Source organism: Mirounga angustirostris, unplaced genomic scaffold (assembly GCF_029215605.1).
Source record: "Mirounga angustirostris isolate CCGP_5_RB_7025 unplaced genomic scaffold, mMirAng1.0.hap1 SCAF_9, whole genome shotgun sequence".
Taxonomy (NCBI): domain Eukaryota; kingdom Metazoa; phylum Chordata; class Mammalia; order Carnivora; family Phocidae; genus Mirounga; species Mirounga angustirostris.
The window spans coordinates 121,745,150-121,761,777 of NW_026991717.1; the positions used below are offsets into that span (position 1 = coordinate 121,745,150).

At 41.6% G+C, this 16,628-nt stretch overlaps 1 protein-coding gene across 1 annotated transcript in view; it reads left to right on the top strand.

Annotated features, from left to right (window-relative positions):
- The window catches only part of NRXN3 (neurexin 3), a 1,531,407-nt gene that overhangs the window by 1,337,337 nt on the left and 177,442 nt on the right, over window positions 1–16,628 (top strand). Inside the window, exon 14 of the mRNA XM_054513824.2 lies at window positions 14,370–14,541. Coding sequence (XP_054369799.2) covers window positions 14,370–14,541 — 172 coding nt within the window. The remainder of the gene's footprint in view (window positions 1–14,369; window positions 14,542–16,628) is intronic.

The following is a 16,628-nucleotide window of genomic DNA, read 5'->3' on the forward strand; positions in this document are numbered from 1 at the left end:
TTTTTGTTTTTGTTTTTGTTTTTTTTTTAATTTTTCTTGAATCCCATGGCCCTCAATCTATTGTTTCTTGAGGTTCGGAGAACTTGCTAGTCATATGGTGACAAAAGTATGTCCCTTTCTTCTTTACCCTACTATATAAATTTAAAAAAAAGGGAAACCTTGATAATAAATATCTGACAGGCAATAGGGGATGGCGGAGGCTGTGGTGAATTAAAGATCTCGTACCCTTCTCCCCAACCCCATCAACGCTGGCCTTTAATTGTGTTTTAGAAATGTTACCCAGTGTTGCTAAATCTTACTATTTTCAAAAAAAAAAAAAATTTAGAAATCCAACTATTCATGAGAGACTGATTTTTAAAGGTTGAAAACTAAGTCACATTTTAAAAGATACTTTGAGTACCCCCTCCTTTTAAAAAATAAAATAATACACATCTGAGGGCCTGATCCCACCTGTATGTTCTGAATTTATAACTTCTTTATTACATAATGCAGTTAATAAGTATCTACGGGGGAAAAATAATCCACAGACGAAACCAAAAACCGCTTTCAGTACCCTTTCAGAATGTATGGCCCCTAGATTCATTGCTGTTTGTGTACTGTTCTGCTGTGGGCTAGATTCATGATTCCTGGTCCTCCTTCTGTGCTTCACCAGAGTGGAAATGAGACCTATGTGTCCTGGACACTTGGGCTGCAGTGCCCCGCATGCTTGTTTCTGTGCATTCTCTGGATAGACCTCATTGTCTGGTGTGGCTCCTCAGCAGGCATCCTTTGGCAATTGAATCAGAAGCGCATCCTGCTCTCTGCTGAAGAAGGTGTCTTTGCTTCATGCTGGCTTTCTAAGGTGTTTGCCTCTCAATATTTGCCTGCAGAACGTTTCCTGAGGTCAGTACGAAGTGGAGTGGCCAGAAATACATCTATGTTTGAGGGTCTGGGGAGCTGGTTTTCTGTATTCTTTCAGATGAGGCTTGGTGGGTAAGGTTCCTTCACTCATCTAATTCCTTGTCTGTTTCCCCATTACTTCCGTCCCTCTTCTTTCATTAATTAATTCATTCATTCATATTTTTTAAAGTTGCTTCCATGCCCAGCATGGAGTCCAGCACAGCTGGGGTCAAGACCTGAGCTGAGACCAAGAGTCAGACGCTTAACCGACTGAGCCACCCAGGCGCCCCATCCTTCCCTCTTCTTTAAATTTTCCCCTTCTTCTGATCTTAATCACTGCCTTAAATGACTCAAAGTTATCACTGAGCATGGAGTGACTAGTTAGCAGCACTAAGATCACTGCTAACTGCTGAAACATGGGTGCTCTAGCATCACTTGGGTGATGTCTTCCCTGATGGCCTTGAGCCTCTGGGCCAGTGTCAGGTGTAAGCAGAGCACAGACCATTGCCCTTCCAAACCCCTAAAGCTCTTCTTTTGCTGGAAGAAAGAAACCTACAGTAGAAAACAGGGAAGTGAAGAGCAGAGCATACTTGGGGGAGAAAAGGGATTTTATTTATATTTATTTTGAGTCTATAGTTTTCTAAACCCCTTAAGTGTGATTGTGCCATCATCAGAGAAACATTTGCCAGGAGGTATGGGGAGGGCCCTTTGGGCAAAAGAGAAAATATTCTCTAAGATGTAGTGTGTTTATGAAGCTTAAAAATGCTTTCTCTTTGTTTGTATAATGTTGAGCCCTGAGAGTCTACCTTAACATTCAGAGGTTTTTGTCTTGGCAACATTACTGAAGTTTTAGAAAGCAGACCAGCTGGTTGGTATTCTAAAATGTTTATATGCCAAGTATTTTCTATTTTTCCCTTTCACAGACTGAATCTCATTTCCATCTCAACAGCTTCAACCTTCTAAACTTCCCCCATCCCTCCTTACCTCCTCATCGGCATCTACCTAATATGTCTTCTCTAGCCCCACTTCTTTCCCACCCTTGGCCTGACCCCTCCCAAATAAGGCAGCATTTTCTGTCTTGAAGGGCACAGAATGAATCCTATGCCTCTGGTCACTTGGGAAATTTGTCAAGGACTGACTGTGGATGTTTATTTAGAAATTTATGGGAGTGTCCTTTATTTCTTGTCTTAATTTAGGGAACCATGTACTTGTTTCTGTTTGTCTTTTGTCCTCATCTATTTTCTAATGCTGTATTTTTTTTCATTGCCCCCCATTTTTCACATCATTGTCACAAACATCTCTTTTTCACCTTCATCATCACCCAACAAGCTCAGGGATGCCATTTCTGTCTTTCACATGATGAAACCAGGCCCAGTATGAATTGTTCCAGGACCCGCATTAAACAATTAGATCCATGTCTTCTGATTCCAAAGCTTTTGCCCTTTTCACAACTCTGAAGTGGAGTTTACACACTTGAGGGCTGAAGAGTTCCAAATATATTTTTGTAGCTTCTGATAGGCCTGCCAAAGTGCCCTGTGCAGAGTACATGATTGGCAGATATTTGACTGCAAAATTTCTCTGACTTGACTTTGATTTCTGCAACATTGATTTGGAGAAATGAAGTTTACAAAATATAATAATGTGTAAAGATCCTCAATTTAACAAGTCTAGTGCAAATTGAAAACAGATGGTGGTTGTAGTAGAGCCCCCTCAGAGGTGGCCCTAAAGGACCATGATGAGGGGATAGGCTCCCAATGAGCAGAGCTTGACTCTTGCACTGACCAACAATCAGTGCACTTAGGAGTGTAGGAGGAGGCAAGAAAATGAAAGCTTCTCTAGAAGTCTGGCATCTTAGATATTTCAAGGGTTAAAATGATATTTAATGGGAACCAAATGGTTGAAGGATCCAGTAATGGGATGATAGTGTTCACCTCTAGGACTTTAGTTTGAATCTATCCAAATAAAGAAGCAGGGAGGATTGAAGACCTTAGAATGGATCACTCTCACCTCCAGGGTGACAGAGTAGGTTGTCCTTGGGCCACATAGGCATATTGGCAATTATCCTGAAGACTGTTCAGTAGTCCACATGAAGTAAATTAATGGCCATGGTCTCCTGAGACACAGTCATCGTCCACATTTTCAAAAGCACTCTCCCAAAGCAAAATCACAGCAAAAATTTAAAAGCAATAAATAAACCACGGATGGAGATATTGTGCACCACACCAAAGTGTTGCTTGCTGAAAAAGACAAAGATGCCTTCACCGTCGTGTCGGGTGCTCAGCTAAACATTTATCGAGTCCACTATATGGAAGAAGACACAGAAAATACAAATGCATTTCTGCCTTGACAGTGCTTATGATCTAATTGGGGGAAAGACTCATTTTATTAAAAAAAAAGAATCAGTGCAAACAATTTATCTTAATGTTGAATAGATACTGGAAAAGTTGTGGGATAATTGGAAGATAGACCTAGTTAATGCAAGATGGCTCTGGGAGGGCATTCATGTAGAATTGCATTCATCTCTATACATCTATGCACCTGTTTAGGAAAGCTGGACTCGTTGGCAGAGGGAAGTCCCTTCTCTATATAGGAAAGGGTACCTCATTCAACTTTGGGCTAAGCCAGGCCTAGGAGAGCTGTCCTGTCTTTGGATCATTTATTGGATTAATGATCCCTAATGACCAACCAGTTCCATTGCCTGGAGCTCATGTTGACTCTAGAAGCTTCCTCATGTTTAATTTACTCTGAAATCCACAGTTTGCTCAGAGTCAGGTCTATGATAGATTCACATTCCTGCGAGGCCTTCTATAGAAGGGAAAGCCCAAGGGCTCCACTGATTGTCCAGGGACTGTCTAAGGGCTGGATTCCCGTGTGACTACAGATGCCTTTTGATGGACACAGAGGGGCCTGAATTCTCTTGAGCCTTCATTACTTCATAAGAACAGAGAGGGTCAGAGAAGCCAGCTTTTGGATATGTTAAGCTTTAAGGTCTTATTCAAACACATGCACACACTTACATGGGCATATATACATACGCAACTCTATTTCTATAGCCATTTGGATGAAATCATGTAGCATCTTTATGTCACTGAATAAAATTATTGTGCATCCGTAAAGAAGAGAGAGAAGAAAGAATGTTTATGCCCTTTAAATTCCACAATATAAACACTGCTTCATATTGTATATGGATTTATTATAAACTCAGTGGGTAATTTGTATATTTAAAGCTGTGGCTGGCTCCCAGATGGCCCCCAGTGCCTGCCATACCATCGGGGTGTGATGACTCCCGAGTGTCTTAGGGACATTTTCCCCACTTGGCTAAAGCTTACTCACTTTGCAGTTTGGTAGGAATACTAAATTCAAGTAAATTAAAGAGATGTGTTTCCTAATTATTCTATCAAAAGAGCTTGCAGCTTTGAAATAACTCTCAGTGTCGGTATGTTGGACACTTTTCCAAAGGTGTGAGTCAGCTCCCTGTGGCATGCTTTCAAGTCTCCTGTTTGGGTCACCTTTACTAATCTCACCCAGGGCCCAGGGAAAGTGTCTTCTTTTTATACTTCTCCTCTGTTGTCCCGATTACTTCCCCTGCAGTGGCTTTGACGCTGGCCTGGAAGTCAGCAGGCCCGCTTTCTCCTGATGGGTTGTAGCTGTTTAAACCTCACTTTTTTCTTCCCTCTGTTGCTTTCATTAAGGTGGTTGGGGGTAGGTCAGAATCCACGTTTTGAATTAGAAATGCTGATATGATCCCAGAGGGGATGTTACGGTGGTGATAGTTGACAGAGAGGAGGACCATCAAATATCACCTGGATGAAATACCTCCCTGCAACACTATCTCTAGGACACACACACACACTGGCATCCCTGTGTGCAGACAGGCGCTGCTGATATATGGGAGTCTGCTGGCCATTTTGTTTACGATAACTAGGAAAGGAAAAATGAACCCCTCTTTCAGGGTATTCATCCCAAGATGATGACACAGGAGATTGTCCTTGCAGGTAAACCAAAGAGTTCAGTTAATCACCACTCGTCACTCAGGGGACTCAAGTCTCTTGCGGATGCATACTCATTGGGTAGCAATGCTGTTCTCTTCTCTCATTCCATCTCGTGTCGTAAACTGAAGGCCTGGCATCAGAGTGATGTGTGCTGGCTTTTAGAGTCCCAAGACTTTAACATGTACATGATTCACTCCAGAGAACTAGATAGATTTTCAGAAAGAAATGTCATATCATTATAATTTTAATAACTTTACAACTTCGCTTCATCTCCCCCATTACCAGACTATTCCAAGCCACCATCATCTTTTGCCAGGAGCCTCTAATGTATTTCTCTGTATCCTCAGCTGCCTACCTTCAAACAGTGCTCTGTTGAATTGATTTTAGTATCTAAACCACCCTTAATGGATCTGAGATAGATTAGTTTGTACCTAAATTGGGTGAATTTTTATATATGTTGTCTTATTAGAAATGTGCTCTATATTCCAGGTAATCATTGAATGAGCAGGTACAGACAGGCTCCCCGTCTGAGCCTCACACTGATATTCGAGTTATTTGACCAAGTAAACATAAATTATAGGTCAAAAACTGGAGGAAAGAAAAAACAAAACAATAAACAACTAACATGGCTAGCTTTAAGTTGTGCAAGCTTCAGTAAGAAGGGTCAGCAAACTTTTTCTGTAAAGGGCAGGGAGTAAATATTTTAGGCTTGCGGGCCACGAGGTCTCTGTTGCAACTACTCAGCTCTGCTGTTAGCAGCCACCGACAATATGTAAGTGAATGAGCACAGCTGCCTACCAATAAAACTTTATTTACATGAGTAGGCAATAGCTGGATTTGGCCCATTGTTTATTGATCTCTATGTCAGGCCAATCTGCCTCCTGCAACTTTTGCGTGCCCATTCTCCAAAGGCATCATTAAAACATGCAGTAATCTGCTTGTATTTTCTGGTAATCCCAAATACTAAATCTCTCAATTCTGAAATGTGCATACTAATTTTTTTTTTTCCCAGCTAGAAAATGGTGTAAAGTTTAGACTTGGAATTCATCAAGGCAAGTGACTGAGAATGCCTCACTTATTAAACCAGAAATTTTGGTTGATGTTTATTATTCACATAGGTCCATTCACCTTGTAGTGATGTTAACTCAGTCTGTCACTTAAAAGACAGGTAAATAATAAAACATCTTGGAAAATCACTAAAGGTTTCTTTACAACCACAGAATAGTTATAGAAATGTTCCTGGCTGTTTACTGGTCTCTCTTCTGTAGGGGAGCTGCTGATCATCCATCTTTGTGGAAACTGACTAATTACCTCATCTACAGTAAAAAGTCAAGGGACTCTCAGCTAATGTCATTGTGCTGGGAGCTGTACTGGGACACTGGGACACTTTCTTAGGGGCTAGTAGCAATGAGTTGAGAGAAGGACACGTATTCCAGACCTGCCACTTTCTGGCCATGTAAGCTTGCATTTCCAAGTATACATCTATAAAATGGGCACTGGAGTACAACATAGAGCATGGGGAGAGTCCAATTATTCATAGATGCTCAGAGCTCATCCTGTGCTCTGAGGGCTAGATCACAGATTTGGACCAAATATGTAAAAATTTTCATGTGTGACCACACAAACATGCACTTACATACACGTGCATAGTGTGTGCGTGTGTAACATTGTACATGTGTGTATATTCCTTCATACCTCGAAGAAGAATAAAATAGACCATGTATATAAATGTTTATAGAACAGCCTCTTTCAACCCACGCATGCTTTATAGATGTTTGTTGTGTGACTAAAGTTTCGTACTCCCTAGTGCAGAGTTTCTCAGTAGTGACACTGTTATTATAGGCCAGATATTTCCTGTTTGTGTATTGTTGGATATTTAGCAGCATTCCTGGCCTGTACCCACTACATGCCAGTAGCATGCCCCACCCCCCAGATGGGATCACCAAAAATGTCTCCAGACCTTTTGCCAAATGTCCCTGGGCACAAAATCATTCCCATTGAAACCACTGCCCGAGTGAAACCAAGACATAAGGAAGTGGTTCCCAGACTTTGGCAAGCATTTGAATTACTTGGAGAGCTTGTGAAAATGCACATTGCTGGGCCCGACTCCAGGGTTTCTGATTCAGAGGGTCCGGTGTTAGGTCCCAGAACTGACGTTTCTAACAAGTTCCCAGGTGAGGCTGACGCAGATACTGCTGGTCTCAGGACCACACTTCGTTAAGTATAGAGATAAGATGTAAGATGATCTAGAATAATATTCTAAATGATTTGAAATGTGTGTGTGTGTGTGTGTGTGTGTTTTAAGTTTTTGAGGATGATAGTGTCGTTACTGTGATCACAGTGCCTGAGATCTCTTTCTTAAAGCCCGTGGGTAGTTCCGCACAGCTGCGGTCGAGATTTAGGGGGAAAGCAAGGTATTTATGGGAGATGTTCTGTCTGAACCGGGTTTTAGTCTTCACTGCCTTGCCAACTGTCACCTGAATCCTGCCAGGAGGCTGCTCTGGGTCTTGGTGCAACACTAGGGCTTCTATGGAAATGAACTTTAATTTTTGCTTTGCGGGCAGACTTAACTGCCAAACTACCCCAACTGGTATGACACTGGGGTCTGTGGATTAGAAGTGAATGTTCAGAGTGCATTTGAGGGACATGGTGACTCCGGATGCCATTTGTGACCACTGACTATTAGACCACTGGTTCTGCCTTGCATCTTATTTACTCGCACTGGCTGTCTTGTCCTTCCTTGACTCCCCCATTCAGGTCAGAGATCCCGTTGTCCTGAGCTGTCATCCATGCTTGCTCTTATTTTATTTTTTTTCTTTGCTTGGAGTTAGAGATGGAGCTGTCTTGAGCTATTTATCAGTCTTATCTCTCTTGGCCCTCTGTTAGTAATTCAGTCCATGGATCTAATCCGCTTTAATTGATTGATCTCCCGCAACCAGACTTCAGCACAACAACAGGAGGGGCGCAGCTGGAGGTGGAGAGGTGGATGCAGTGTTGCTGGGTGGGTGCAAAGGTCACTGAGACCTGTGCAGATTTAGGAAAATAGAATTTCCAAGCCATTTAACATGAATTTTCTAGGGACAATCTGTACAGATTCTAGAGTTGATGATCTTGAATGGGAGACAGTCATTTTAAATAGAGTGGTATCCTATAGGATGTGTGCAAAAGCCTCTGACTCATTCATCATCTGTCACACTATTTCTCTATCACCCAGCTGTCCCCATCATCCTCACCCCCACCATTGACATCATTTTTACATCGTCCTTTGAAGAGCACTTCAGAATTTGCCAAGATTTTATTCATTTCTCTTAAATTCCATTTAACACAGGTGTTACTATTATTGTCTTGTTCTCATTTTTTTTTTTTTTTTTTTGTATAGATAGTTGAATGACCTGCTCAAGATTACCTGGACAATAAGATGTGGAGCTTGACTGGGCTCAGGTCTTCTGATTCTCAATCACAAAGTCTTCTGGAACCTAGAGCAGACATTTTCCTTCTGCCTTGCCCTTCTTGTCACAGTCCTCCCCCCACCCCACCCCAAGGGAAGGGGCCTGGGATGATAGTGAAAGCCCAAACCATCTCCAACCTTCATAGCTGAAGTCTTGTCAGTTTGGATAATTCCTGATGGGCTTGGACTTCTTGAGAGAGAGACCTGTTCTCTTATATATCTTGACTCTTTCAGTAGTGCACAACTCTGCACACAGAAAATACATATCCCTGCTTATTAGCTAACAATTATCTTGAGTCTAGAACAAGGAGACCATAACATTGAAAGAATGGCCTGATGATCTTCACTGAAAGACAGTGACTGGCCACGAAAAGTGTCCATACTGTGTTCTACTAAACACAAGAGTGTTTTACCCTAGAGAACTTCAATAAAATTCTCCCTCAGCCAAAATTATCTGATGAATCAAAATCATACCTCATCTTTTTTTATTGATTGCATACATAAAGCACAGTGAGATTATACGTTTTGATTAAGATTTATTGCAGGGCACCTGGGTGGCTCAGTTGGTTGGGCGACTGCCTTCGGCTCGGGTCATGATCCTGGAGTCCTGGGATCGAGTCCCGCATTGGGCTCCCTGCTCAGCGGGGAGTCTGCTTCTCCCTCTGACCCTCCTCCCTCTCATGCTCTCTGTCTCTCATTCTCTCTGTCTCAAATAAATAAATAAAATCTTTAAAAAAAAAAAAAGATTTATTGCAAAAAAATGTGGATATGGGTGAACAGTTCTCTTCATTATCATATACTATTCAAATCCTTTTTAACCTCCCATGGTATAAAAACTTACCAACACAATTTTTTTTCTACCAGAACCATGCATTCTAATTCCCTATTCATTCATTCTCTTATCCTCTAATTTAATAAACGTTAACTGAGCACCTGTTGGTATCCCTACATTTGAGATACCCATAGTTAGATTAGGTAGACAGGTTAGGCAAGTTAGGCAAACATAAAGTATATAATATGTGATGTATACAGTGACTTATATAAATAACTCAATTGCAACATGTAATAAATGTGACTGAAACATAACATGGTGGAAAATCCATGGGTTTTAAAGCCAGACAGACCTGAATTCTAATCTTAAATGCATCTTCTATTAGTTGTGTGAATTGCCCCTTCTGTGAATCTCCATCTTTTTTAGTCTATAAAATCTGGAGGGTAAATTTTAACAATTCCAAAATTGTTCTATTAAAACGTACCTGCCAAGCACCTACTCTGCTCTTCAAGGTAGTCTGGATTACACTGCGTAACAAGCAGCTTCAATATTTGGTGGCATAAAACAAGCAAGCTTTGTTTCTCATTTGCCATGTCCATTGCGAGTTGGCTTGTTGCCAGCCTCACTCAATGACCCAGGCGGACAAAGAAGCCACTGCCAGGAATTTGCTGGATACAGTGGTTGAGAGCCAGTGGGAGAACTCTGGTTGGTCTCACACCAGCAGTTTAATGCATGGCTCAGGAGTGACACCTAATTTATTGGTCAGCACTGGTCTCTTGGCCCTACACATCACAAGGGGACCTAAGAAATCCTCTCTTACTATGAGCCAACAATGGGGGGAAACTAGAAAAATGTAGTAAACGCTGCCACTGATTGTTTTATTTGTTGTGACCCAGACTTTGGAACAGGCATGCCAGACCTAGCAGTGTCTGGCCCCAAGTAGGATCACATACCTGTTGTTCATCCTGTATTATTGCCTAGCACTGAACTCCCAGATTCTGTGGGAATCCTAGAAGTCAAGATATTGAGAACTGCTTCCTTTGCACGTCTCCCAGGCATAACTTTGAGAGTCCCAGTTCTGTTTCTGTCAGCTGCAATTGTCTAAAATAGTGGATGGTGCATTTTGCCTTCCCCGGGGGCATGGTGCAATGAATGAAGAGATTGCCTGCAGGGAGGTCTTTATGCCTGAGGATTTTTCTTGCCCTTGTGCATCTCTGCTTCTGAAATCTAACACTGGTGTTAGTAGTATCTCATGGGTCACCTCCACAGCAATAACTGTCATGGGGCTGATGGAAGATCAGAAAGCTGGAGCTGGACTAATTTGAGGAACCAGGTGGGCTCGTAAACAGTCATTATTGATGAAGAATGGATTTACTGGCTATTTACAAACAGCTGTTTTCTTGTGCCATTCAGTCTTGTTTTTTTTTAACAGACTTTTTTTTTTTTATTGCACTTGAGGACTCTTTGGTAATGTCTTCTGATTTACCACTTGTCTGTGTTTTTAATATCAAGGAAGAACATGGATTGAAGTGATTGCCTTTGGTAGCAACTTTAGTGGTGATGGGTGTGGAGTTATTAAAATTTATGGTCATGCTGTTTTTGCAGCTATACTTGCTTGCCTTGGAAAGGCTTCTAAAAGATACCGAGGAATGTGAAGAGAGAGCAACTACCAAATTGTGACAGGAACTCAACCGTGCAAATGTTGTTTTTTTAATGTTCTGTTTGCTAAAATTTACATTTATTTTTACAATATTTCTTGATGACACTATCGCCAAACCAGCCAGCCCTTAGTTCACACCACCACTTTCAACTATACTAATGAGGGGAAAGAAAGCGAAAAGATGACTGACATTTATTTTAGTCCCAAAGTAAGCAGAGCCATGTCACACGTATGTATTCTCCTAAAATCCTCGCAACAAGCTTCAAAGGTAGCAATTCGCTTTTCCCTTCCTCCACAGATCCTTTTATCTGTAGGGAAATCGGAAGTTAAATAACCTGCCCAAGGTCATTGGGTTTTCAGAGCCAGAGAGAGGTATCATTTGAACCATGCCATGCTAAAACCGTGTTTATCCTATTGAACCAGTTAACTTCTCCAGTGCTCACAGAGTGTGACATATGGCCAAATGTTTGGATTGTTCCTTCTCCTGATCTCCATTTATCCCTTTTACTTGAATAATATTTTATTTATTTATATTATAAAGTGCTATCATACGAATCATTATAATCGCATCATTTTAGCCTTATAACGGCCCTAGGAAGTCTGGGGAGCTGGTATCCTGTCCCCATCATGTATTACTAAGAAAGGGTTCAGAAAAGTTAAGTGACTTTCCCAAAGGTCAGTCAGGGCTGTTTCCAAAGCCAGTGCTTTTTATCCCTCAAATCGTCTCCTCTCTGGACACCTGAGCCAGCCGAGTTTATTTTCATGGCAGCTGAGCGTCAGGGATTCAAGCCTAGGCAAGTCTATGGGTACTTGCCTTAAGACTTATAATGAACTGAGACAAAGCAGTTAGCCACAGATTATAATGCCACTGTGGTCCCATGACAAATGACAAGGAGGTTGCAGTAATGAAATCTTATTACCGCAAGTAAAGAGACCACATCTGAGGTCTAGCACAGCCACATGTCCCGCTGTGGGGAAACACAAACACAATGCTTCATCTGGGTAGGGGTCTCCACTGACATTGGCCGTAGCCCTAGCAGGATTAAAAAGATGTCTCCAAAGCAGTGATTGCAGTACCAAATGTGTGGCGCCTCCGATAAGGACCAAATATTTATTCTGGCAGAGATTAAATCTTTTCTTCTCCTGGATCTATTATGGATCTTGCAGAAAATCTGCCCAAGAATATATCTCACTGATCAGCCAACTCACTGAGCCAGAACCACCCGATGCTACTGCTGGTTTAAAGGTCCCCTCTCTCTACCTAAAACTGTTCTCCATCCATGATTAATTAGTGACTCAGAGGCGAATTGAATCGCCAGCAGCCCTTTCTGTGCATCCAGGATTTATATAGTGGTTTCTCATTGAAGAACAGTGGTGCAATAAACAGCCCACATCTGTGGGGTGAGCAGAGGAGTAATGGTGTCTGCGGTCATGGTTTCTTAACTCTTCCAGTTCCCTCATTCTGCTAAACAGGTTATGATGCAGGTTACTATAGCTTTGCTTATCTAGGCCTGAGGATGAGTAGGTGCTCACACACACACACACACACACACACACACACACACACACACCCTTAGACATGAATGCCAACGCTTTAAGTAGGGGGAAGCAGGAAAATCATAATACCATTTCTGAATTCCCAGAGAATTAAGGAGAAAGAATAAAATGGATCATCACATTATTAATTATGGGCATGAAAGATGCAAAAGAACCGATCATCAGTTTCATTTCTCCATTTTAATGCTAAGTGCTTTGTTTAGGGCTGGAGATGTAGGGGTGGGGAAAGAAAAAAAACCCTGAGAACATAGTGTCACAATAAACTGGGATTTACGAAATCATAAGTACATTTAGTCCCCATTTGGGGAGGCACCTGCATTCCTTTTCGTAGAGAACAGAACATGGGAATTGCAGACATCATTTTACATTGCATGCTATGCTTTCCGGGCACAAAGGAGACAGCGATGTCCACCCCATATCAGAGCATTCCTGCATGCCAAAAGCAGCCTTTCTTAGCTTAGACACCTACTTTCTAAAATCAAGACTCCTGGGTACTTGTCCATTCTTTTATCGGGAATAAGATGTGTTCGCATACTAAAGGAAAATTAGCAAGATGAAGAAAGCCTGTCTTTTGAAAAAAGAAGTGAAGTGTACCAAATTATCTGGAAACCAGTGCCTAAAATCTCATCAGAAGTCTTAATTTACTGACTTTAAGCACAATTGGTGCTTCATAAATATCATATTTATGTATTGAATGAATTTTTATTTATAAATGAATGAACCCAATTACTAAATCTGAGTTTTTATGAAATCTTTCCTACACTTAGTTTATATGGCTTCTGGGCTTCTTTCTTCATATCTTTCTTTTTCTTATTCTTCTCCCCCTCTTCCTCCTCCTCTTCCCTGTCCTCCTCCTCCTCCTTCTTTTTATTCTCCTTCTACTTCTTGAATAAGAACAGAGAGGATAACAGAGACTATGTGGACAAATAGAACATCAGAGTTACCACTAAATTTTATTGTCCTTGAATGTCCAACCTATTGCTTAGCCAAGAAGTCAGACAACTAGAAAAATGGAGAAAGTTGTCTCCTTCTCTCCTCACCCATCCCTCCTGACATCCTGCATGCTGTGATACCTTCCTAGGAGGTTGGCAGAAACTGATTATATCTGACCAGTAAGGTTACTTTTGTTTTGTGTCTCATTGTGAATACTAATTCTAACTCTTAGTCATAACCAATGACTGGAGGAGAAGAGTAAGAGTTTTAATAGCATTATTTAGGTTTCAGTGCTTCTGGGCACTTTCAGGACGTAGATGATGTCATCGCCTCTACCTTCACCATAATCATCACCTTCATTGCCGTGGTATTTCTCTTCTGGCATTCATTGTATTTTCCCTCCCAGAAGTCTCTTTCTGGGCCATTGGGTTCTCGTGTGCTACGTGGCATAAAGCTATAGCACTGAATGTTCCAGCCCTCTTTGGATGAGCCTTAGGAATAGGGCTACACGTGTGGGAAGAGTGGCAGCCATCTGACTCTGAAAACCCCAGCTCAGTTTCACTGACCTCTACTGAGGATACATTTTCTATGGGTTTGAGACCTGCACAGCGTGTCCTTGGGTGTTGATCCATGATGCTAGCCCCTCTGCCATTGCCTCCTCATCATTCATTGTACCCCTTCCCTTGGCCTTGATCACCCCCCAAAATGTGCAAGTATGCTTATATTTCCTCTATAATCCTAAATCTAAACTGTGAGGCGATCTAGGGTCCAGGGTCTAATTACCTCTCCTAGAAAATAGGCCTCATTGCTCTCACAGAAATGCACTTTGCAGTGTCACTACATGGCTCTTAGGTACTTCTGTGGTTTCCAGCTTAGCTATCTGTGGAGAGCAAGCAAATGATGTAAGCTGTGCAGGGCAGCCCATGAGAGCAATCTGGGTGGCTTTATGCCATTGGTTTCTATGTTCAGGATGAAAGCCCATGGAGAAATGTAGGATACTGTTGTGACCTTCATGCTGCCAGCTCCCTCTGGGTACCTACAGATTTATTGCTAGTTGGAGGACCCACTATAAAGGGAGAACACCTTGTGGTTGGTGCTAACTATGCCGTTTGTGTTTCTTTATCATAGGAACAGGGGAAAATCGGAGTTGTCTTCAATATTGGTACAGTTGACATCTCTATCAAGGAGGAGAGAACTCCCGTCAATGATGGTAAATATCATGTGGTGCGCTTCACCAGGAACGGCGGCAATGCCACCCTCCAGGTGGACAACTGGCCAGTGAATGAACATTATCCCACAGGTACGTGTTGTACTCTCAGTGACCACAGACTCTCTTTGGCTCTCCCATTCTTACTCCTAAGTGGCAACTTTTTCATGACTGTCACCAAATCATAAAACACTGAATACTAAGCACATCATTCATGTTTTTTTTTTTTTTTTTTTTTTGTAGGACAAGATGAGTTATCATGTTAGGGCTTGGGTCAGCATAGGGAGCTTCTGGAGACTTACTAACTATGCACTGAACACTTTTTGTCAACCTGACCAGTACTGCCTGACTGGCTCATACTAAAGACAATGGCTGTAGGCTTTCCAGGGCATTGCAAATGATGACCAGTGGAGGGAAGGGGTGCCATCTCCATCATGAGCTATCGTCAATAATCACAGAATAATCCCTTTGTTATCTGGACTCTGTGGTGCCATTTAGGCAGGTGAGGTTGAAGGTACAGATGGTCAGAGATTTCACAAAGACTGTGAAAGGAAGTTTACTAAACTTAAAGTGATGAACATCAAGTCAAGGTAATGATGAGAGAGAAGCGAAGGGTGGGGTTTCATTCATTTGGTTGACTTTGCCTATTTTTTTCTTTCATTTATACTAAGCCTGCCTTTAAATTCAGAGATCGGTCCTAGGAGGCATTTTAATAACAAGCATGCTGGTGTGGGAGGGAGAGGGGTTAATCATCTGTTTAAATTTGATGGTCAAGGAGCATTTGCCAGCAAACTCCCAGAGCCAGATGGCCAAATCAAGGGCAATGGGAGGAAAGGTTGCCTTATTTTAAAGAGGTCATTCAAATCACCCTTTAGCTTTCCCTCTCATCTCTCACTTCTCTTAGCAAAAGAGCCCTGAACCCTGATCAAAAAAGTTCCAGGAATGGAAGGGAAAATACTTTGGCTAAGGGCCTTTGTTCCACAGTTGCATTATCACCTGGTGGATGCAAGAGACTAGCTCAGAATATTGAACTTTTCACTAATGTGGGCATGATGCTATGTTTCACCTTCTCTCTCTCTCCTACACTTCAAACTCCCCATAATTCTCTTACTGCTGTCCTCTCACTTCCTTAATAGTGAAGTGAGCACAGAGATAAGGAAGCCCAAAGCACATTTTCAGAAGTTTTTAAGAGCTGTTTAGCTAATAATCATCACATTTGGGAGAAATACATAAAGTAAATTTGCTTATTTGTGGCCCAAGAATTTTGAATGACTTGAAGGCTGTAATTTTCATGCCTAATTCATCATTAATTTTCTTTAAAAGCCAATCAGAAGTAATTGTGCTACTGCCCCCCCCCCCGAAAAACCAGAGTCTTCCTGTGCCTGGTTTAAGGATTATGGGAGCATCTACAAAAAGCATACGTACAAGACTCCCAAGCTATTGATATGAAAAGCCCTGCCTACCCATTTATCTACCATCTCAGTCTCCATACAATATCCAGCTCAGCCTTTGCTGGGAGTCTATTGTCATACACTTAGTACTTCTCAGATTAAGGCACAAAAATGACTTTATGCATTTATCTTTGAGCCTTTGAAGAGAACCAGAGGTGTTAGCAGCTACTATGAATTCTTATCATCATCCAAATTTGCTAGACACTAATAGACCTGATTTTTAAATGTTTCGTGCTTAAACTCTGGGGGGTGGGTGGGCACGGGAATCCAAATAGCCTAAGATCTTAAAAGCTGTTCATCTGATTATCAGAAAACTCACTCTCTCTCTCCATGCATGTTATCACTGGCCCTGCTAATGCTGCTATAGGGTTTGTTGTGTTTCTATTAGGAATTTCAAAGATTTCTAAACTGATGTTAACCCCTTGCCCTGAGATGATATAGAACCCACGAGTTTGCTGAAGACTCTTTAATGGTCATTTAAAAGCCACAGTAAGAAAACCAGTGACTCTCGCTGTGTGCCTTTCTCTTTGTATCTTGAGATCCAGATTATGGGTTGCTTACTATGTTTTCAAAACAGAATAAACTTTTCTTGAATGGCATTGCTTACCACTGAAAATGCTTATTACTAGTAACTATTGGCAATGGTTACTTAGTTATAATAAGTATTATTATTACAGAGCAAGATGCAGTAGAGCAGTTATAAATATGGGCTTTGGAGTCACCTGACTG